This window comes from Pristis pectinata, chromosome 1 (genome assembly GCF_009764475.1).
Source record: "Pristis pectinata isolate sPriPec2 chromosome 1, sPriPec2.1.pri, whole genome shotgun sequence".
NCBI lineage: Eukaryota > Metazoa > Chordata > Chondrichthyes > Rhinopristiformes > Pristidae > Pristis > Pristis pectinata.
This window is the reverse complement of record NC_067405.1, coordinates 67,197,013-67,219,837: the sequence shown is the minus strand read 5'-3', so window position 1 is coordinate 67,219,837 and position 22,825 is coordinate 67,197,013. Positions and strand designations below refer to the sequence as shown.

The 22,825-nt window shown below is 38.3% G+C and overlaps 1 protein-coding gene across 1 annotated transcript in view; it reads left to right on the top strand.

The window, feature by feature from the left end:
* traf3ip1 (TNF receptor-associated factor 3 interacting protein 1) overlaps positions 1–22,825 on the top strand; it is an 87,407-nt gene that overhangs the window by 2,542 nt on the left and 62,040 nt on the right. Inside the window, exons 2-4 of the mRNA XM_052024855.1 lie at positions 11,617–11,685; positions 15,988–16,149; positions 20,471–20,617. Of these exons, the coding sequence (XP_051880815.1) occupies positions 11,617–11,685; positions 15,988–16,149; positions 20,471–20,617 (378 nt within the window). The remainder of the gene's footprint in view (positions 1–11,616; positions 11,686–15,987; positions 16,150–20,470; positions 20,618–22,825) is intronic.

Sequence of the window (22,825 nt, the reverse complement as noted above, 5' to 3'; positions counted from 1 at the left end):
AGATGGTCATCTCTCTCTCTCTTGGAGCTTGCTCCACCATTTATCAAGATCATGACTGATTTCGTATCTCAGCAGCATTTTCCTGCACTATTTGCCATATCCCATGACTGTTATTATCCAGAAATGTATCTGTTTTGATTGAACTCAATAACTGAGCCTTTACAACCCTCCATGTTAGAGAATTCCAAAAATTTGCCACCTTCTGAATGTCGAAATGTCTCCACATCGCACTCCTGAGACACTGATCCCTGGTTCTAGACTCCTTAGCTAGAGGAAACATTCTTTCTGAATCCAGCTTGCTAAAGCCTGTAAGAAGTTTGTAAGCCAGTGAGATCTCCTCTTGTCATTCTTCTAAACTCTAGAGAAATCAGACCTAGTCTATTCAATCTCTTCTCATACAGCAAAGCCAATATCCCTGGAAATAATCCAGTGAATCTTTGTTGCGCTCCTAATATAGCATGTCTTATTTTTAAAGAAGGCTAGAACTGTACACAATACTGCTGGTGCAATTCCAGCATGGGTCTGTACAATTACAGTAAGACTTCCACACTCCTGTATTCAAATCTTGTTGTAAAGGCTAATGTACCTTCCTACTTACTGTATGTGCCACCACCATCACAGACTTTATTAGCACATGTGTGAAGGACTGTGTACCAAAGAAGACAATACGGGTGTTCCCAAACAGGAAACCATGGATGAACCGGGAGATCCACTCCCTACTGAAGGAGAGGACTGCTGCACACAAACCTGGACCCATTGCAATTCGCCTATCGGCGAAACAGGTCTACAGCGGATGCCATCTCCCTGGCCCTACACTCAGCTCCGGAGCATCTGGACAGTAAAGGCACATATGTTAGACTATTGTTTATTGACTACAGCTCTGCCTTCAATACAATAATTGCAAGCAAGCTTGTCACCAAACTCCGAGACCTAGGACTCAACACCTCCCTCTGTAACTGGATCCTTGACTTTCTAACAAACAGACCGCAATCAGTGAGGATAGGCAGCAGTAACTCCAGCACGATTATATTCTCAACACTGGTGCCCCACAAGGCTGCGTTCTCAGCCCTCTACTCCCTATACACTCACGACTGTGTGGCCAGATTCTGCTCTAACTCCATCTACAAGTTTGCAGATGATACCACCGTTGTAGGCCGTATCTCAAACAGCGATGAGTCGGATTACAGGAAAGAGACAGAGAGCTTAGTGGAATGGTGTCATTGACAACCTTTCCCTCAATGTCAACAAAACAAAAGAGCTGGTCATTAAATTCAGGAAAGGGGGCAGTGTACGTGCACCTGTCTACATCAATGGTGCTGAGGTTGAGAGGGTTGAGAGCTTCAAGTTCCTGGGAGTGAACATCACCAACAGCCTGTCCTGGTCAAATCACATAGATGCCACGGCCAAGAAAGCTCACCAGCGCCTCTACTTCCTCAGGAGGCTAAAAAAAATTTGGTTTGTCCCCTTTGACTCTCACCAACTTTTACCGATGCACCATAGAAAGCATCCTATCTGGATGTATCACGGCTTGGTACGGCAACTGCTCTGCCCAAGATCGCAAGAAACTGCAGAGAGTTGTGGACACAGCCCAGCGCATCCCGGACACCAGCCTCCCCTCCTTGGACTCTGTCTTTACCTCTCGTTGTCTTGGTGTAGCAGCCAGCGTAATCAAAGACCCCACCCACCCGGGACATTCTCTCTTCTCTTCCATTGGGTAGAAGATACAGGAGCCTGAGGGCACGTAACACCAGACTTAAGGACAGCATCCACCCCACTGTGATAAGACTATTGAACGGTTCCCTTATACAATGAGATGGACTATGACCTCACGATCTACTTTATTGTGACCTTGCACCTTATTGCACTGCACTTTCTCTGTAGCTGTGACACTTTACTCTGTACTGTTATTGTTTTTACCTGTACTACATCAATGCAGTCTGTACTAACTCAATGTAACTGCATTGTGTAATGATGGTTTGTAAGACAAGCTTTTCACTGTACCTCGGTTCAAGTGACAATAATATACCAATACAAATGCATGTTGCCTTTCAGTGATTTGTGTACAAGTCCTTTGAATATCAATAGCTAATCTTTCGTCATTTAAAAATATACTCTGTGCACCAAAATGGATAACTTTACATTTTTCCACATTATATTTCACCTACCGCGTTTTTGTCTTTATCCCCTTGAAGCCTCGTCCTCTTCTGCACTCAATGATTCCACCTAATTTATATTATCAGCAAACTTGGAAATATGACATTTGATCCCCTTAGCCAAATTATGGATACATTTGTAAACAGCTGAGTCCTGAGCACTGTTGCTTGAGATACCCCACTACAGGTCCTCCCCAGGTAACTGTTTGTAACCTGGACAGTTTGCAAGTCGGAACTTCAGTTGTGGACTGAGTTCCCAGGTGGAAGAAGATGCCTCTAGCCCAGCAGCAGCTGGCAAATCTATCATGCCAGTCTCCCAAGTGCCAGTTTGTATGTACAGACTGTACATCAATTGTGTGTTTATAACCTGGGGAGGACCTGTACTCACAGCCTGAAAAGGATTTCCTACTCTTTGCTTTGTCTCACAGCTAATTCTCAATCCATATAAGTTTATTACCCATAATTCTTTGTTATCTAACCTTGTTAACCACCTGTGTAGGATCTTTTTGAAAGCCTTCTGAAAATCCAAAAACACCACATCTACAGGTACCTCCTTGTATATTCTACCAGTCAAATCTTCACATAACTCCGTCAGATTAGTCAAACATGAGTTTCCTTTCATAAATCCATGTTGATGACTCTTCACAATCTTATTATTCTTTTCCAGGTGTTTTGTTATTATATCCAGATGTTAAGCCAACAGATTGGTAGTTCGCTGTTTTCTCGCTCCCTCTATTTTTAAATAGTAGGATCACATTTGCTGTTCTGCAATCCACAGGAATATTCCAGAATCTATAGAATTTTGGAAGACGATAACTGCTAATTCTACAACAACCTCTTTCAAATCTCTGGGATGTAGCGTTTGGGATTTATTGGATTTCAAATTCACCAACTCCTCTCAGACTATTTTTTGACTACCAAGTTTGTTCCTCCTTCTGACCTATTCCTTGGATCTCCAGTTTTTCTGCCAGGTTATTTGTGTTTCTCTCTCATGTTAACAGGCACAAAATAGTTGTATATGGCACTCCTGTAGCTAGCAACGAGAGATTGACTAGAACTGTGTGTTTTGAAAGCAACCAAAAAAAAGGTTTTTATAGGGAGAACTGGTTTCATAGATTCATAGAATCATAGAAGCATACAGCATAGAAATGGGCCCATTTGGCCCACCTCATCCATGCCAACCATGATGCCTATCAAATCCCATTTGTCCACATCAGTATCCCTCTACACCTATCCTATCCAAGAACCTGTTCAAATGCCTTTTAAACATTGTAACTGTATCTGCTGTCCAAACGTTTCATTACTCTCCTGGTTACATTTTCTTTTTCCAGCTACTACATCAGATTGTCATAAGAATACTTAGGAAAATTGTAATTTTCATCAATGGAATTGATTACAGTTTAACAGATGCTGTAATTCTCAATTAATAATACCATTTATTTGATGCCACTCAAGTACATTTTTGTTCTCCTTATCAAGGGGAGGACATATTTGTCTGACATGCAACAAAGATTCACTTGGTTAATTGTTAGCATGAGAAGGTAACTTCATGAAGAGATATTAGGTAGAATGGACTCTTATGTAAGGATAAGAGATGATTTCATTGAAATTTATAAAGTTTATAATTTATAAAATTTATAAAGATGTAATGTTAGAGCAGAAATAAAGATTTTATTCTATTTAGGAATGAAATGAAAGAAACTGGTGCATGTGAATCTCTAAAATACTCTCCTCCAAAGTGTTCACAATATATTCAAAGCTGAGGTTATTGAATTATGGGCAGTGCTGCAATGGGAAATGAGCAGGAAAGTGGAGTTGATGAAAATGTTTCAGGCTCACAGGTTGGAATGGCATTCTATTTCTTACATTTTAATATCATCTGCATCTACTGCACAATACATACTGACTAAAAATATCGACTGTTCAATCTAGATACAATGTTTTGGCCCCAATCTCTTGACCCCACAATCTACCTCGTCATGGCCTTGCACCTTAATGTCTGCCTGCACTGCACTTTCTCTGTAATTGTAACACTTTATTCTGCATTCTGTTATTGCTTTTCCCTTGTACTACCTCAATGTACTGATGTAATGAAATAATCTGTATGGATGGCATGATAAACATAGATTTTCACTGTACCTGGGTACATGTGACAATAATAAACCAATTTACCAATCATCATCAGCTGCTTCATCAATGACTATCCTCTTACCATAAGGTCAAAGTAGAATCTGCACTGATGAATACATTCTATTTAATTCTACTAGCAAATCTTTGGAAAAACGAAGCAGCCCTAGCCTGCATGCAACAAAACCTAGACAATATTCATCACAGGCTGATGAGTGGCAAGTAATATTGGTACCACATGTTACAGGCAAAAACTACTTTGGACAAGAGAAAGTCTAACCATTTACTCTTGTGATTCAATAGTATTACTTTTACCTGGACCCATACCATTAATATCCATTGACCATAAAATTAAGTGGGCCATTCATAAAAATACTATAGCTGCTAAAATGGGTTGGGTAATCTCTGGTAAGTGATTCCCTTACTGACTGCCCTTAGACTTTCTGTTGTCTACAAGGGATAAGTCAGGAGTATGATAGAATACACCAGCTGCCTAGATGAATGTGGCCCCAACACTTGAAACTTAAATCCAACCAAGCCAAAGCAGCCCTTTTGCCTGTGAGAATTTCTTCTAGACCTGTCACCTGTAACACCAAGTTGAACAAAGGCAGCAGCTTGAGATAACCATGACTTGCATGTTCCCCTCCAAGAGACAACTTGGAAATACATTGCTGTCCCTTCATCATCACTGGGTCTAAATCTTGGAATCCCTTACCCAATAACATTGGGAGTATCTTCATCAGAAAGACAATAGGGGGTTCAAGTAGACAGCAGCAGCATCACAAGGACAATTAGAAATGGACAGTAACTGTTAGCCTTGTCAGTGACCACCAACCTCCCAAATAGAAACTGCATTACTCAGAAAACGAAAGTAACAAAACTCCCACAAATTTATAAGTTTTCTTTTACTATTCTGTGGCATTCTTACTCAAGTCAGAAAATCTGAGTTATATTGCGGTCTACTCATTCATTCATTCAAAGCTCAACGTTATAATGCCGTGGCAAACCATTGCAATATCCAAACTTATTCTGAACAGTCTCAATGGCTTTGCAGGGGCTTTCATGTCACCTGTGTGATATTTTGCCTTACTGCAAGTCAGACAGTTCAAGTCCTGCTCCAGAGACTTGAGTATGAAAATCTGGACTGTTGCTCTTTTTTTTCTATATTACAGCCATGACAATATTTAAAAAGTACACCTTTGGCTGTAAAACAGTTTGAGCATCAGAAAGGGATGCAAAAATTCTCGTATAAAAATTAGTCTCTTTTTTACTCTACATTGGATTTTGTTTCAACCCTATCAATGCTTGAATAAGGATTTTCTTTTAGATGAGATGCCTGTGGTAGAGCACTTTGGTGGTAATGATTCTGTCAGTTAGAATTAGTGTAGTCACGGGAATATCCAATTTACTCAGCCAAGATATGATTTAGGAAGAGGAATCAGCCTCATGTGAAAAAGAAATTAGCACTAGAGATCTGAGTGGCATTAGGGAAAGGGATTGTGAGGGTATGAAATAAACGTGAAAGCTATGACCCCAATCTCAGACCACATGGAATTCAAGGAGCATATGTGAAAGCATTGAGGCAAAAATAAGTCTGATAACAAGAATAGAAAGACTAAAACAGTATAAAAAGTGCCAGACCTGGATAAGAATGCATATGAGTACATTGAGAAGGTAATCAGTAGGGGTAATGAAGGTACTAAATTTGATGTAGTCTATCAATTTATAGCAAGGGTTTAGCTAAAGGTTCCAAGCAGTAGAATGGTCAATAAAATAAAAGCCCAAGATCCAGGAAAGAGGATCTAAAATTAGTTCTGATGGAAAGCAAAGAGTAACCATCAATAGATGTTTTGTCGGGAAGGCTGTTTGCTGTTGGGTTCCATCAGGGTACATTGCTAAGTCCTTTCCTGTTTGTGATATTAATGATTTAAACTTCAATATAGAAGACATGATTAATACGTTTGTAGATGATGCAAAAATTGGTAGTGTATTTAATAGTGTGGGAGAAAACAATGGACAGGAACAAGGTTTCAATGGATTGGTTAAGTGGGCAGAAAAATGGCAGATGGAATCCAGTCCAGAGAAGTGTAAGGAATGTTGAACAAGGCAAGAGGATTCACAATAAGTGATGGGATACTAATAACAGTAGCACAATTTAGAGATCTTGAACTACATGTCCACAGATCTCTGAAAGTAATAGAACATATAGAAATGGTAGTTAATAAGGGGATCCTTTTCTTTATTGGCCATGGCATGGGATAAAATGAACTGTATAAAATTTTAGCTAGGTCATAGCTGGAGTACTGAAAACAGTTATAGCCATGTTATAGTCAGGGTGCAGAGGAAATTTATGAAGATATTGCCAGAACTAGAGAATTTTACCTGAGAGGAAATCATGAATAAGTTGGAATTGTTTTTCTTTAGAGTGGAGGAGGCTGAGAAGAAGTTTAAGTGAGGTGAATAAAAGGTTCTAGCCACCATGATACTGTGGATGGGAAGGATCTATTTCCCTTAGCAGAGAGGCCAATAACCAGGGGCATAGATTTAAGTAATTGTGGGAAGAATTAGAAGGAACTTGAGGACAATTATGGGTTTGGAACTAGCTGCTGATAGTGTGATAGGCGCAGACAACATCACATTTAATTCTTGGGTGTAAGATTGAAGGGTACAGTCCAAGAACCAGAAAGTGTAATAAGGCTGGATGGCTCTTTTATGGATGGCATGCATACAACTCCTTTTCCCTAAATTTTATTTAAGTTTCTATTTGTAGATCTGCTGTGCAGCCTTTGGCTACTGTACATCTTTTATACAATTTCATCGAGAAAGTATCTTTAAACATTCTACTTTGAAAGTTTCTATTGCTTATATACTTGATCCTGGTTAGCAGAATTCACTTCTTTTTGGGCAGGATAGAGGATGACTAGCTTCTATTCCAGTTCTGAGGAGTGGCAGATGCCTATGCATGAATCCTTTTGTCGTTCAGTGGTCAATGCATACCATCTACCAAAGGGTCTTGACAGGGTGATGTCTTGGTCCAATGATGAGGAGGTCCAAGAGGACTAGAGATTAGGCTCTGCTGCACAGACTTGGTGCACACATTCTCTAAGCAGACACAAATGCATTCAGGACACATAATTCCATGATCTAGCTCTGAATTGCAGAATGTAGAAGAAATTGTGCACAAATTGATACTCCATAGAAAAGCAAATTTATTTTATATGAAGTAATGTTAAAATGTAGACAAATCAATTTAAGAATTTTGGATAGTAGAATTTATTGATGTTAGTAAAACCTTTGAGAAATTATTGGTAACTGAATCCTCTAAAAGATTAAGTAAAAAAATAAAGCTTACCATTTAGCATTCAAGTTGTAAGACAAGGACATCCCTGCTTTTACATTCAAATTATATTAGCTTAAAAATTTTTTTGGTTCCTTGATCTGGCAAGGGGCAAAATCAAGGTGATAGACATTTTCTTTCATCCTAAGTTCAAGAAGGTGAAGCACTAACCTTCATCAAGCTTTCCCTATTGTGTTCCTACTTTTGAGGGCCTGACTGCAGCAAGCCCATGCTGATTTGTCCCAACATGGGGCATGTTGACATATACTCATGAAAAATTTACAACATGGTAGATACCAAATGTGGACCAGAAAACCAAAGTTATTTCAATACAGTTGCTTAGTTAACTTGTTACCAGGTTGTAAATATTTGTACACTTGAAGTGCATAAACAATGATGTTGTAATGTGTGTTGCATGGAAGTTCAATTTGTTTGTTCTGTCACTATGGTAAATAAACACCACCATGGAGTTTTCTCAAAAGTCCATTGGCGCAAACAGTTTAGGTCCTTATTATTTTTGAATGTTTACCAGAGACTGCAAAAATAACAATGACTTCTGTATTGCCAAAAAGTGGTTTTGTTTACTTCAAGATGTTGATTCAAAGTTGAAGCTATGTTTATTTCAGGAAACCTAATTTAAGAAAATTATGTAAGTATTTATTAACGTAGGAAATGGCCAAGTTCATCTGAAACAAATTGGGAAAATAATCAACCAAAAATTAAACAAAGCTCTGTAAAATAATCTACACTGGTGACAGAAAGGTGATATCGGTAATTTTCAAAGGCACTTCAAAAATATCTATTGCCACTTTCCAAAGTTTATTTTAGAGATGCAGAAAGAATTCTGACATTTTTATATGTAAGACCAATAAACAGAATTAGTAATTCAGATAAACTAGAATTAAATCACTCAGAATGGAAAATGCAAACATAGAAAACTAAATTTTCAACTGAAAACTTGGGTTTTATTTAATGTACTAATGGAAAGGTTGTGTGTAACATTTAAAGCCACTGCGTAGAAAGGTATTAAAGAGGTTGTCAAAATGTAGGCAGGAACACCTCCTAATAGATCTTGTGTTTGGTTACAGTTGCAAAAGGTTGTTCCAATAATAATCTCCAGGTGATTCAGTGGTTTCATACAGAGTTTTAATGTGTTGACTAATAATAATGTTATATCAAAACAATTGTTCAGCAGTATTACATTAAATGACAAGCATTCCAATTCAGTATACTCCTTCCACAAACTTCAATGATCATTTGTGGACTGCCATTAGGGTGAAAGGCCATAATATTGTGCACAAGAATTCTAACTTTTGGAGGGAATGAATTCAATCTTTCTACTATTTTGGAAACCAGGACTGTATGCACCCATAAAAATTGTTTTATTTTCTTAGGCTCCATCTCAGTTTCAGACATTGTAATGTTCTGTTTATGGGTATCTGGGACTTTATAATTTGTTTCAAAACAATACCTGTATCTGTAAGCTCAATCACAACATTGTAAGAGATTTTTAAAGTTGATGCACACAAGGCAGGGTCAGAAAGGAAGATGATCAACTAGTATTAGTTAGCTTTCTAACAGTTCCTCCTTTTGGACGAAAGCAGCCTCATTAGACCAATATTCGCTTTGCCTGTTACTTTTTTTTGGCCTCCTATTACAATTGGTTAATATTATATTGACGTAAATGTACATAATATATACGTGTTGCTCCAATAGTTACTTTGACCTTATTTCATGTGTTGATAATTACCTGACCTCCATATTTGGGGGAGCACTGTGATTTGTTAAAGACTATTATTAATGACTGTCCAAAAAATTTTCAGTTTTAGTCAGTTTAATACACCATACATGGAAGATATCTCAAAGGTAATGTGCGCAAATAGAGAAAACAACCAACAAACTGAAAATCATGTAATATAGAAAGCACATTAATTAAAAAAGTTTCTAACATTGGAACCAAAACAAAGGGTTACACATTTATTCGCTCATTCATGTGGGGCTATTCAGGAAGTTGGGGTGGCACGGTAGCGTAGCGGTTAGTGCGACGCTATTACAGTGCCAGCAACCAGGGTTTGATTCCCGTCACTGTCTGTAAGGAGTTTGTACGTTCTCCCGTGTCTGCGTGGGTTTCCTCCGGGTGCTCCGATTTCCTCCCACATTGCAAAGACGTATGGGTAGGTTAATTTGGGTTTAAAATGGGTGGTGCGGACTTGTTGGGCCGGAAGGGCCTGTTACCATGCTGTAAATAAAAATTTTTTAAAAAAGTATCAGATCACCTGATCCACTGTAGCTCTTGTGTAATTTTCTACTACCCTTTTGGCTCGAATCACTGCTTAGGAAATTTGGTATGTTTCAGTAAGTTCTGTTTTTGGATTTTGACTCTCCTGTTTTGGTTGCGTTCAGACCGGATAACAGCCTCAGTAATTCTGTAGAAATGGCTAAGGTCGGTATCCACTTTGAAAAGAGTAGCATCTTGCTCAGTACTCTGCCCTCTACCCAATCCATCCCTCCCCTGAAAAGAGTATCCTTAATTGTTTTCTTTTAAGTTAATTTCAATTTCATTTTCAAAATTTGTTGTGATGGTCATAGCTTTGAGCTTTATTACAATCCTTTGTGAGGAATTTTGTCAAATACCTTTTGGAAAAATCCATTCCACTGAGCTCATCACAGTCCGTTAGTTGTCACTTCCTCAATGTTGTCAGGATTTTCACCCTCTGCAACACGTGGATATTAGCGTTTACTTGTAATTAATTCCTTTATTTTATATTGAACTGAAGTTGTTGTACAAATGGCCTGTAGTTATCCATTTAACTTTGCTTCTTGACATGTAGGTCACATTTGTTTTACTAGCCTATTCTCCAGCCTTTACTGAACCCCTAAGTGTTGGTGTAGATTTTTAAAGCTCATATGAATAACTTTGATGCACAATCAGCTTTTCATTTTCACTACATCCTTTGATCAAAAAAATAGGCTATCATTGTTGCATGGTTTATGCGTAATTGAAGGTGAATTATGGAAATTGTCTTATGGTGTTCTCAAATAATGCTTAACCTTTGGGGGCAGAATAAGAAGATGTAAGTCTTTTTCTTCCCTTGCACGTTTTGAGTATACAGGGAAAAATTATTTCTACATCTGGAGCTAGAGGTGTGTGTACTTCTAACCACTTTCATAGCATTGAGAGTAAATTACACATCTATATAGCATAAGGGATTCCTGTTCCACTGCAATGTAATTAACTTTTAACTGCCCTCTGGAAATGCAATTTGGCATCAACCTAGGCATTAGCTTCAGACATGACAATGCCACTTCCAACCATTCATCCAACATCTGGGAACTGGTGCCTAAATTAGGAGAGGTACCCATGAACCTCTCAAATGGCTACTCTTACTTGAACATTGTCCTACTCATAGAATCATGCCTTTCTGCCAACAGAGGTGGAATGGCGCTCATAACAAAATATGGTATTAGTACAGTGATTAGAAATTATCTTGGCTGTAGAAATCAAGAAGTAGAATCAGGTTGGGTTGTAATAAGAAAGAATAATGGAAAGAAATCATGGGTGGGAGTATTCTGTAGGTCCTCCATCAGTGGCTGTACTGTTGGACAGAGTATCATTCAAGGAATGTAGGGAGCTTCCAACATAGGTGATGTAGAAATCTTGGGGAAGAGTTCGTCGAATGCATTGGAGACAAGCTTCCTAGAACAAATACATTGTATTCCCAGTCAGGGAATAGGTTTTTTTTTAAGCAGGTTGTATGTAATAAGAACCTAAAATAGAGAACAGTGTAGGAAATTGACAATGCATTTAAAGCTTTGGGAAGAATTTTGATGGGAGGATGGTTGGCAAGAATGAAAAGATTGAGAGTCAGTTTGTTGAGAAGGGAGTGATGACAACCAACTTGAAGAACGAATGGGCTGGTTTCTGAGTTGGATGAGCCACTAATACCAGTCGTAGTCAAATAAAAACATGTTCAAGTTACTCTCCCTCTCTGTTTATAGGTTATAAGGATCACTGGGTTCTTGAAAGGACTGTATACAGACTTTGAGATGAAATCTGATAATGTTAAGGTAAGTGGGAAATAATTGTATACATTGAAAAGAGTTTATAAAATGAGCTATAAATAATAGCTATAATGTAAAATTTGCTAATTTTGTAACCCAGTGAGGAACTCAGCCGAAAGGAGAGAGGCCATAAAATTGTAATGCTGTCTCTCCTCAATTTGGGTTCCATACAAAACCTCAGAATGAGAGCTGATAGAGTTGAAATCTTTTGAACTTGGTTTGGATACTAGTTGGGAGATTGGAGACAGTGTGAAGATAAAAGATGTGCACTTGGATTGGCAGGATGTGGCAAATTATATCTGCCAGAGATCTGTACTATCTCAAATTTATCATCCAATTTAGGATTTGGATATACATTCCCAAATTTTTTCACTCCACATTTCTAGATGGCATTAAATTAGGAAGGACAATAAGTAGTTTAGATTGGAGCAGAAACTTGCAAGGAGCAGAGGCTGATTAAAACCGTGAATAAAGCTTGTGAGAAGATCTATGGTTTTTTACTTTTCTTAAGAAAGAAATGTAGTGTTTGATTTAAATAGTGAAAAATTAAGATCCATAAAGGATCAAAGCTGTGTGAGAATCCAAGTAGACAGATCATTTAAAGCTTGTAGCCAGGTTGCAAGCTGTAAATAGTTTTTAGCAAATGATTGGCTGTTAGCTATTACAATTGAAGCTGTATGAGAAATAAAGGCTTGATCCAATGACGTTTGGAGTATTATGCTCAGTTGCGGTACTGCTGGTCGAGATGGATATGTTGGCCTGAGAATGATGTGCAGTAGAGATTCATCAACGCATTGGAAATCAAGAAACCATTCCTTAAAACATGTGAATGCTATTTCATTTAAAATTATTAAGTTTCTGATTGGTGACTGGAGTATTGTTTTCAGTTCTTGGTCACTATGCTTTAAAAAGCATGTAAAGGTCCTAGAGAAAGTGTAGAAAAACTTGCTGGAATGCTTCCACTGTTGCACTGACAGAATTTCAGCAACAAGATTAGATGGCAGAAGTTAGGGTTATTCTCTTTTTGAATCGAAGTTTTGAGAGGTGATCTAATAGAGAGTTACAGCTGGTTTAGAAGAATAAAGAGAAACTGTTCTTATTAGTGGATTTCAATGAACAAAAAGTAATAGGTAAAAGATACAGGAAGATGCAAGGATAAACATTGTTTTACTCAGTAGTATGTAAGGTGAAATAAAGCCATTCAGGCTGTCAAAAGGTCCTTAAGGGAAGAAAAATGGCAAGATTAAGGGGAAAGGAGGGGGATTGTGACTAACTGTATTGCTCTGCTGGGAGTTGGCATGGACTCTGTGGGTTGCATGGCTTTTTTCTGTGCCATTTATGAATCTGTGATAATATATACTATCTTTAGCAAGCCATGAGCATATGGTTTTGGTCAGCTGTATCAATGAATCCAGTTGCATATACTTTACAACTTAATGATCTTTGACAGACAAACATTCCAAAATGTTACTTGCTTTCCTTAACAAAATTTAGATTAATAAGATGTGTTATGTACTTTTTTTTATTGTCTTCGAGCACAGGATGTTGAGTAGTTTCTGTATATATGATTGACCTATTCAAGGAGTTAGTCAGATGTGCTGCCAATGGCGACTCTGTTCAAGCAACTGGTGTTGTAAATGTATGAATTCATTTCCTCCCAGTACCTTAAGTGAGATTGCCTTGTTGAAGCATGGCCCTAGAAGTTGCTGGAGAAATAATGGCAAGTTTGCAGTGTCCGCCAATATTAGTGGATTTGGTGGAATAAAACAACCTGTGGTGAGGTAAAGCTTGCAAATCATCATGAATTGTGATGTCCCACTGTTAGTTTGGTAAATTAGTTAAGGAGATGTGCCTTTGTACATTTAAGGGGTCCCAGATGCCTTATTGGTTTTGCCATGCTGTTATCAACTTGGATTTCCAGAGATGTGTAATGGAAAAATAATTATGATGTGAGGATTGAGGGGGAAAATTCAATTTATGATCTGGAGCCCTCCAGCACTTTCTGCACCTGGTTAACGAATCACCTATTGTCTCAGAATTTTTGCAGGAACCTTTTAAAGATACCAATCTCTTTGTCCTGTAGAGTCCAGGATATCAAAGACCTAAAAGAAATAGGGTCTTCAGAGAAAAACATTTTATATGGCTTTAGTTAAATATATATGGTTATCTTTGGGGAAAATAGTCAAAAATGCTTCACATTCTCATTTTAACAAGATAGAGATTTAGTTGACTGTCAGTGAGAAATGTCAAACAAGAACAATTCGTTTGGTCGTAATTTCGTGCAGAAATTGCAAGCTTTTATTGTAATAAGTTTGATTAACAATTTTTGTGCCAGAAACTTGAAGTAAAAATTACTTTTAGATTATAGCTTCAAATCTTGAAGCAAAGCATTTTGTGCCATAATAACCTGTAAATGAAATAAATTCTTAAGTAATAACTACTCTTTGATGTACATTATAAGCCACCTCCCTTGATACTTTGATACATTGTGATTTATTGTGTGTTTTATGTGATTTATTGGGTGTTAATCATTACAAAAAGTTAAAGGAATGACCTGCAATAAAACCCATTCAGTGCTTTATAACAATCCTGCTGTGGATAATGTTTTTTGAAGATAAAAGACTGTTGCCTTGATCTGTCTTAATGTTGTTGTTGCTTTTAACCTAATTTGGTTATGTGGTAAACACTATTGCATCTGTAATCTAGCTTTGTGTCTCAATTATCTTGTATGAATGTAATTGTGGATAAGATGTATTTTGATACTAAATGGGGTAGAGGTGGATGAGAAAGACTTGGTGTAATTAAGGTAAAGGATACTAATGCTAGGAAATGGAATACTTTTCCATAATTGGTAACTTTGTCAGCTTCAATTGCTTCTAAACCAGGGATGGATGCAGATCCCTGTCAAATGTACTTATTGTTTTTGAATGAAATTATTAATTTGTTTTTTAATTGTGGGCAGTTTTCTGCAAGCAACTATTTTACAACTTTGAAATAATATAGACAGTGGGGGAAATAAAAACTGGTTGCTGTTCACTCTTCAGGAGGCAGTAAAAATGTTAATCTGCAATTGATTAGAATTATTTCAATTAAAATTTTTAAAGCTAGCAGATGGGCCCTGTAGTCAACGTTAATTTTAATCCAAATTCCAGGGGAACTTGATCTGTTTTTACCAGATCCTAAAAAAATGTTTTTGTTCAAAATGAATTTAGTATTTTTTTCCTCCTCCTGGAAGTTGCCTGGAGATCTTATAGAGATCCTACTCTTTTCCATAGATTCACAAATATTTATTCATGTATTACTAAAGTATATTTTGTTTGAATGCTATTACGTTGCAGTAGTGATTTAAAATAATGTGTACTTGGGATGGAACTGACCAAACAATTCTCTTCTTCAGGCTTTTGACATCTATGTTTTTAAAGAGTTAGCCGGGTAATATTACTTCAATCATATTGTGCTGAGTTGGCCATTTATTTTAAAATTATAATCGATTTGTCTAAAACCTGCATACCCACCTATCTGGTTTCTTCTCCACTGGTTTGCGTTTCCTATCCCCTCCCCACCTGGTTCCATCTGCCCATCATTCCTCCATTTATCTGGTTCCACATATCATCTACCAGTCTGTGTCTCTACCCTCACCACTCTCACCTGGTTAGAGCTGCCCATCATTCCCCTCTCTTCCCTCACCCAAAAAAAAATCTGGTTCCACTTATCACCTCCCACCCTCGGTCCCCCCCCCCCCCCCCTTCCCTCTCAATTCTATATACTGTCTATCTTCCTTCTGCACTCTCGGTCCTGATGCAGGGTCTCAACCTGAAACAGTGACCATTCCTTTGTTCCACAGATGCTGCTCAATTTGCAGAGTTCTCCCAGTAGTTTGGTTTTTTTTCAGTGAATTAGTTGTGAATTTAAATCTGCTGCAGTATTTCAGCACAGAATCTAAACTGATACTTAAGTGATTATTGAAATATTGCTTTTAGATTTGAGTCAAGCTTTTGTATGTTGTTAATTGAAGGCTCATCTGTTTACTTTAAAGGTAATCCGATGGGAGTACTTGCTGGAGATGAGAAGGAAAGTCCACCGTGTGCCATGCTGGCACTTATCCTTCAATTAATGTCTCAACTGTCTATCTCAGCTCCCACATTCACATTGGTTGCCTTGTTTTCCAACATAATATTCATGACACAGCCTCTGAGGCCTGCTATATAAATGCAGATTTGTTCTTTTCATTTGGTATGCACAATTATTATAAGTTTTAAGTGGAAATTCTGGCTTGCCAACTTATGTATTTTCCTTTTATTTTGTCAGGATAAAGATGCTAAAATTGCATTCCTTCAGAAGGCTATTGATGTAGTGACAATGGTGTCTGGTGATTCTTTGTCTGTGAAACCTGCACGTGTCGTGGCTGGTCATGAACCAGAGAAAACTAATGAGCTTTTGCAAGCTATTGCAAAATGTTGCCTTAACAAGGTAAATGTTTCTGGGGAAGAGGAAATGGATAGCAGGATGAATATAAGATGTTCAATTTCTTTCTGCACTTCCCTTCTGTGGGGTGCACATGCTTATTAGCTCACTCTTACTCAACCATTTCATTACCGTCAATTTTTCATGATTCTTGCCAATATATTGATGATGGGTAATTGAGAAAAGTGATGGAGTAATACAAACACTGCAGGCTAGATTTTTCTGTTGAGGTAATGAAGAAGCTACTAGTACCTGTACTTGTTGACATACAGATGGATTAGCAACTTCAGACGAGGGGCCTGATTCGATACAAATATCCAAAACATGACAAGATGTGCTAGTGCCATGAAGTTGGTCTATTCCTATCCTCCTCACAATTCACTACGCCTCCTCAAGTTTTATGTCATCTGCATATATATTGTATCCTGTACACCAAAGAGTGAATCATTATAATAAGGAAAACAATTTCTTTGCTCTTCAAGGACACTTCACTTAAAGGAGCAATATAGAGTCATAGAGCAATACAGCACAGATATAGGCCCTTTGGCCAACTAGTCCATGCCGACCATATTGTCCACTCAGCTAGTTCCAATTTCCTGCAGTCAGCCCATATCCCTCTAAGCCCCGCCCCTCCATGTTTCTATCCAAATGCTTCCTAAATGATACTATTGTACCTGCCTCAACCACTTCCTCTGGCAGCTCATTCCATATACCCACCACAAAGTTGCCCTTCAGGTCCCTTTTAAATCTTTCCCCTCTCACCCTAAGTCGATGCCCCCTAGTTTTGGACTCCCCTACCCTGGAAAAAAGACTCTTACCATCCACCTTATCGATGCTTCTCATAATCTTAAACATTTCTTTAAGGTCGCCCCTCATTCTCCTACATTCCAAGGAATAAAGACCTAGCCTTGCCAACCTCTCTCTATAATTCAGGCCTTCTAGTCCCTGTAACATCCTCATAAATCTTTACTGCAGTCTTTCCAGTTTAGCCATGTCTTTCCAATAACAGGATGACCAAAACTGTAAGCAGTGCTCCAAGTGTGGCCTCACTAATGACTTGTACAACTGCAACATAATATTCCAACTCCTATGCCCTAACTGATGAAGGTCAGCATGCCAAACTTTCTTCAAATGGATTTGGAAGATTTTGCAGAGATGGTACTGGAGGCATTTTTCAGTGTCTAGGAGGTGTCTGCTGTAGGTAGCCCAGATCTTAGAAGCGCAAAAAAGAAGAGATATCACTTCTGCTTATGGACCATGAATTTTCTGCCAGGTTTGAGATTTTGATCTTCAAACACTTATTTTTCCAAAAGACTCTGCTGGAGCATTGAAGGCAGTGACAAATTATCATCATCAATGATTTCCTTCACTGAGGAGTAGGTCCTGAGATATGACAAATGGTCCATATTTTGCAGGGGCTCGCCATGAACCTTTATTGTCAGAGACATCTTGCACAGCAGGGGCCCATACTCTTGTATACTTCAGTGAATGAGAGCATGGCCTCTGAAAGCATGCAGATGCAAGCCCTATTTGCATATTGATGCACAACCACTGAGGTTGGAACGATATTAGTTCTGGAGTATAGGTACTATATGTTGAGCAGTTTTCCATCAGTCCTATGGATCAGCTCTAGTCCAGCAACAAGCTTGCTAAAAGTGAGGTGCAGCAGTGCAGTGAGAAAGATTGAAAAAATTGTCTGGGCAAAAGACGCACCCTTGAAGACTCCAGTCTTCATTGAGCTTAGCTCAGTTATTAGAATCATGGCTTGCGTGCCATCATGTAACAAACATAAGGTGGAGATGAATTTCTATGGGCAGCTGAATTTGAAGAGAATGTTCTATGGTCCCTCTCCAAGTCAGTGGTTTTATTGAGTCTGAGGGAAAAAGGCTATGTGTAGTGGATGGAGTGCAGGTGGCTTTAGAGGAATCCACACTGTGATCTGAGGAGCAGTCTTCAGTCACAGGGAGGAGGTGGTTGAGAAAGACACTGGAGAAGGTGGTAGTGAGCTAGTTTTTTGAACTGCAAAAGGCTTAGTAGAGTTGTTACATAAGAACACCACAACTAATTCTGATTGTATTATGATCTTCTATTCAGGTGTTAGTTGTGGCCAAGTGGGTTTGGCCTCTGTGTCAAAACAAAATGTGGGTTCAAGCACTATTCCAAGCACAATATCTAAACAGCTGCTCCAATGCAGAACTGAGGAGTGCTGCAATATCAGGGGTGCCATACTTTAAATACTTTCATGTCCTGTTACTATGGTTTGGGCATGTTTAGATTGGGGCTGGAACACTAACTGCTACCAGCAGTTAGTTCCATAACTACCAGCACTTGCCATCCTTTTGGTTAGAAGGTGGCTGGACTTGCATAGTCATTTATCAATCATGGAGTCAGCATGGGTGCCACTAATCAGTGAAACCAGTGCCTTAGTAGGGAGCAATATAAAGACCAACTAACAGTAAAAGTTACACAGTTGGAAGAAGATTAAATTATTGGATAAGAACCTATTTCCTGAGTGTGGAAGTGCAGAATCAGGCAGCATGATTTAAAATCTGGAAGCGTGAAGGAAATCATGAATTCACCCTTCAAGGATGGCGTACATTAGGTCAATTGACGAAATTTCAGGACTGAGCCTGATATAATGACTGTAAAGTTAAAGTTTTTAGTGACATGAGACCAAAGCAGATTCGGAATGATCCAATGTTGGAACAGCCTCAGGGATTGAATGACCTTCTATGTAGCATCAGCATCTGATTTTCCCCAGAATGATTTTTATTTTAGTCAATTTTTAGTTTTCCAAGAACATCTTCATACCCCCAATAATTAAAATGAGCAACGAGTCTTGCATTTTGAAGGGTAGAAGGTGCTTATCATGGGTTTTCAATTACTGCAGTTATTATCCTTTATCACGTAATTCTGATGTTTCTTTCACATAATAATTGAGAAAGATGTCAACATAAGACGTGCTGTTTCAGCATTTAAGATGGAAGCTGGCAGTCATCCAAACAGTCATTAATTGGTTTGTGTTTATCCTTGTCATTCATGCTATTCCTATTGTTGGGGAATTCACATTCATAGCTGTGAGGATGGGATGTCTGTTGTAAGTGAAGAATTCAATTTGTAGGACTTATTTGTAATAATAAAAAATTTATTTTATTCAAGCATGAGGAAATCCAGACCATTGGCCTGATTCTTTTGGCTATGCTCAGATTTCTGGGCTGTGGCAGGAAGAGCTTCTCGTTTTTAATTCTGCATAACAAAGGAACTATTGTAATTATAGGCAATTTGAGTGCAACAAAGGTTGCAGAGATTGTCTCATGAAGATTCCCTTAGCAGCCAAAAATTTATCACGTTCAAGGACAGCCTTCTAGGCAAGTGAATCCAATGAGATCTCATCTCAGTCAAGGAATATGGGGTTAATGCAAAAAAAAGGTGGCGCAAAAGTAAAATATCAGCCATCATCTTATTGAATGGTGGAGGGGCCAGATGGTCTATTCCTGATTGTACTTCTTATGCTTTTATGTGATTACCCATGTTGAAAACTTGTCATTAGTTAGAATAAAGTGAAAGTGTTTTGACTGCATTCTGATTAATAATTATGTTATTAATGGAAACTTAATTAAGAAGTACACCATCCTTTGTTCAGCAAACAGGAATATTCTACCGTTTTCTTGATTGACATATATATTACATTTAAGTGTTTTTTCCCCCAAAGAAAACATTAAAAAAAAATTAGTGTGGGGCATATTTCATCAGCCATGGGAGACGATGATGATTAATTTGAATCATAACTCATCCCCATGTTTGCTTAGAGAATGTGAAAACGATTGTTTTCTGATGTAATAGTTTGGGGAAATATCTATTCAGTGATTCTCAGACACTTCATTTGTATTCAGTTCGGCACTGGCTGAAGACTTGATAGTAGGATGTCAAGGAAAAAGAGCATTGGATTTCTTAGCCCTTCAAGTTCCAAGTTGTGTCATTTACTCACTTGGTGGTGTAGATCGTTTCCTCTTAATGTGTTCTTAATAAATTGCAAGTGTTGCATTTTATTTAACTGCCCTGTTTTTATTTCATGAATTTATGGCGATGAGACCATTATCCTTGCTTAGCATTTATATTCTGCACAAGGCTTTATAACCTTGTAAAGCTGCCTTAGCAAAGTGTGAGAATGCAACTTGCAAAACTAGTTGAAGGTAAAACACTTGGGTAGATCCAAGAGTTATGTTTCCTCTCTACAAGAATAAACATAGCGGATCAGTCACCCTAGCAGTTTTGTGTAAAAGAAGTGGAAAAATAATATTAATCAGTTTCCTTTCCTACTATCCAGCTTTCCAGTGATGAGTCGGTGAGGAGGGTCCTTGCTGGAGAAAAGACAGATCTTAAAGCAAAAGCACCATCTAGCTCCAAATCTCAGGGGAAAGAAAACAGAGAAAAAAGTGATGAGCATAAGAAGCAAAAAGACAAAGAACAGGAGGTAATCCTGGCTTCAGTATATGACTGAGGGGATGCTTAATATAAAGATCATTTTATTTTGAAGTGTGTAGAGTAATGCTAAAGTTATTATTAAAACATTGAAGTTGTCTCTCTAGTACCTATCCAAGTAACTACACAATTGTAAAATAACTTCGAGATGTGATTTAAGATGTCCTGAGGACATTAAATGGCATTGAATAAATTAGTTCATTTTTTTCTTACATGTAGTTAGCAGTATAATCTGAAATCCTTTTTAATGAAACATTAATGTTTGCAGATCTGGTCTATTTAAGGTGGGTATATTGATCCCACAAATGATGTGGGAAAATGTGAAATGGTCTAATTTGACTAATTTAGTAAGCTGCGAATCTGCAATGTGAAATTAAGTAACTAAAACACAGTATATACAAATAACTGGTATAGATAGTAGAATTAACTTCACTACCCTAAAGACCCTTTCATAATTTTAGTAGGTCATTTCTTGGCTTTCTTTGAGAGTTGTAGCCTGTACAGTCTTGGCTGACAGTTAACCTTCTCAGTTTTTATGTTTTCATTGTATTTTTTTTTCTTTCCCTCTATCCTTTTTTTGTAATATGGAGACTAGAACTGAGCTTTGTACTCTAAGTGCAGTGTAACCAAGGTTCAATACAAGTTTAACATAACTACTATGCTTTGACTTGTATTCCTCTAATAAGGAACCCCAGTGTTTTGTCTGTCTTGTATTCAACTTGTGCCGGAAAGGTGCCTTATATGAGTAAAGTGGTCTGCTGCTACAGCTCTCATCCATACCTTTACTCCTTTCAGATTTGGCTATATGCAGTCTTGGCTGGCCTCCCTCATTCCTCCTTGTGTAAACTTGGGCTCATCCGAAACTGTTGCATGTGATCCAACTTGCACCGATCCAATTTGCACCAATCCCACTTGCTCATCAACCCTTTACTTGCTGACCAACAATGATTGTTTGCTCCACTGTTGGTAGCGTGTCTTTAATTATCCAGGTTGTAAGCTCACGAATTCACTCCTAAACTTTTTTGCCCTGCAAATTCTCTTTTTCCTCTTAAGATGCTCCTTAAAATCCACCTCTTTGACCCTGTTTTAGTTATCTACTCTTTGTCTGAAGTGTCATGTCAATTTTTTTCATAGTATTCCTGTGTCAAATATGCTATATAAATTGTAGTTGTTTATTGTTGACATTTGGCATTGCTTAATCTTTCATAAGTTGTTCTACTTTATATTTGATGAAGTACTTTTTTTTTCTGGATTGCTAAACTCTGGATAAAATTTATTGGTATTGGTTTATTATTGTCACTTGTACCGAGGTACAACGAAAAACTTGTCTTGCATGCCAATCGTACAGGTCAATTCATTACACAGTGCAATTACAGAGTGCATTGATGTAGTACAGGTAAAAACAATAACAATACAGAGTAAAGTGCCACAGCTACAGAGAAGTGCAGTGCAATAAGGTGCAAGGTCACAACAAGGTAGATCGTGAGGTCAGAGCCCATCTCATTGTATAAGGGAACCATTCAATAGTCTTATCACAGTGGGGTAGAGCTGTCCTTAAGTCTGGTGGTACATGCCCTCAGGCTCCTGTATCTTCTACCCGATGGAAGAGAAGAGAGAATGACCTGGGTGGGTGGGGTCTTTGATTATACTGGCTGCTTCGCCAAGGCAGTGAGAGGTAAAGACAGAGTCCAAGGAGGGGAGGCTAGTGTCTGTGACGCGCTGGGCTGTGTCCACAACTCTCTGCCGTTCCCTGCCGTCCTGGACAGAGCAGTTGCTGTACCAAGCCGTGATGCATCCAGATAAGATGCTTTCTATGGTGCATCGATAAAAGTTGATGAGAGTCAAAGGGGACAAACCGAATTTCTTTAGCCTCCTGAGAAAGTAGAGGCGCTGGTGAGCTTTCTTGGCTATGGCATCTATGTGATTTGACCAGGACAGGCTGTTGGTGATGTTCACTCCCAGGAACTTGAAGCTCTCAACCCTCTCGACCTCAGCACCGTTGATATTAACAGGTGCATGTACACTGCCCCCTTTCCCGAAGTCAATGACTAGCTCTTTTGTTTTGTTGACATTGAGGGAAAGGTTGTTGTCATGACACCATGCTACTAAGCTCTCTATCTCCTTCCTGTACTCCAACTCACATTTATGCGGCTCTGCAGTGTTATGGACTCAGTGAAAGTCCCTTTAAGATAGAGAGTGT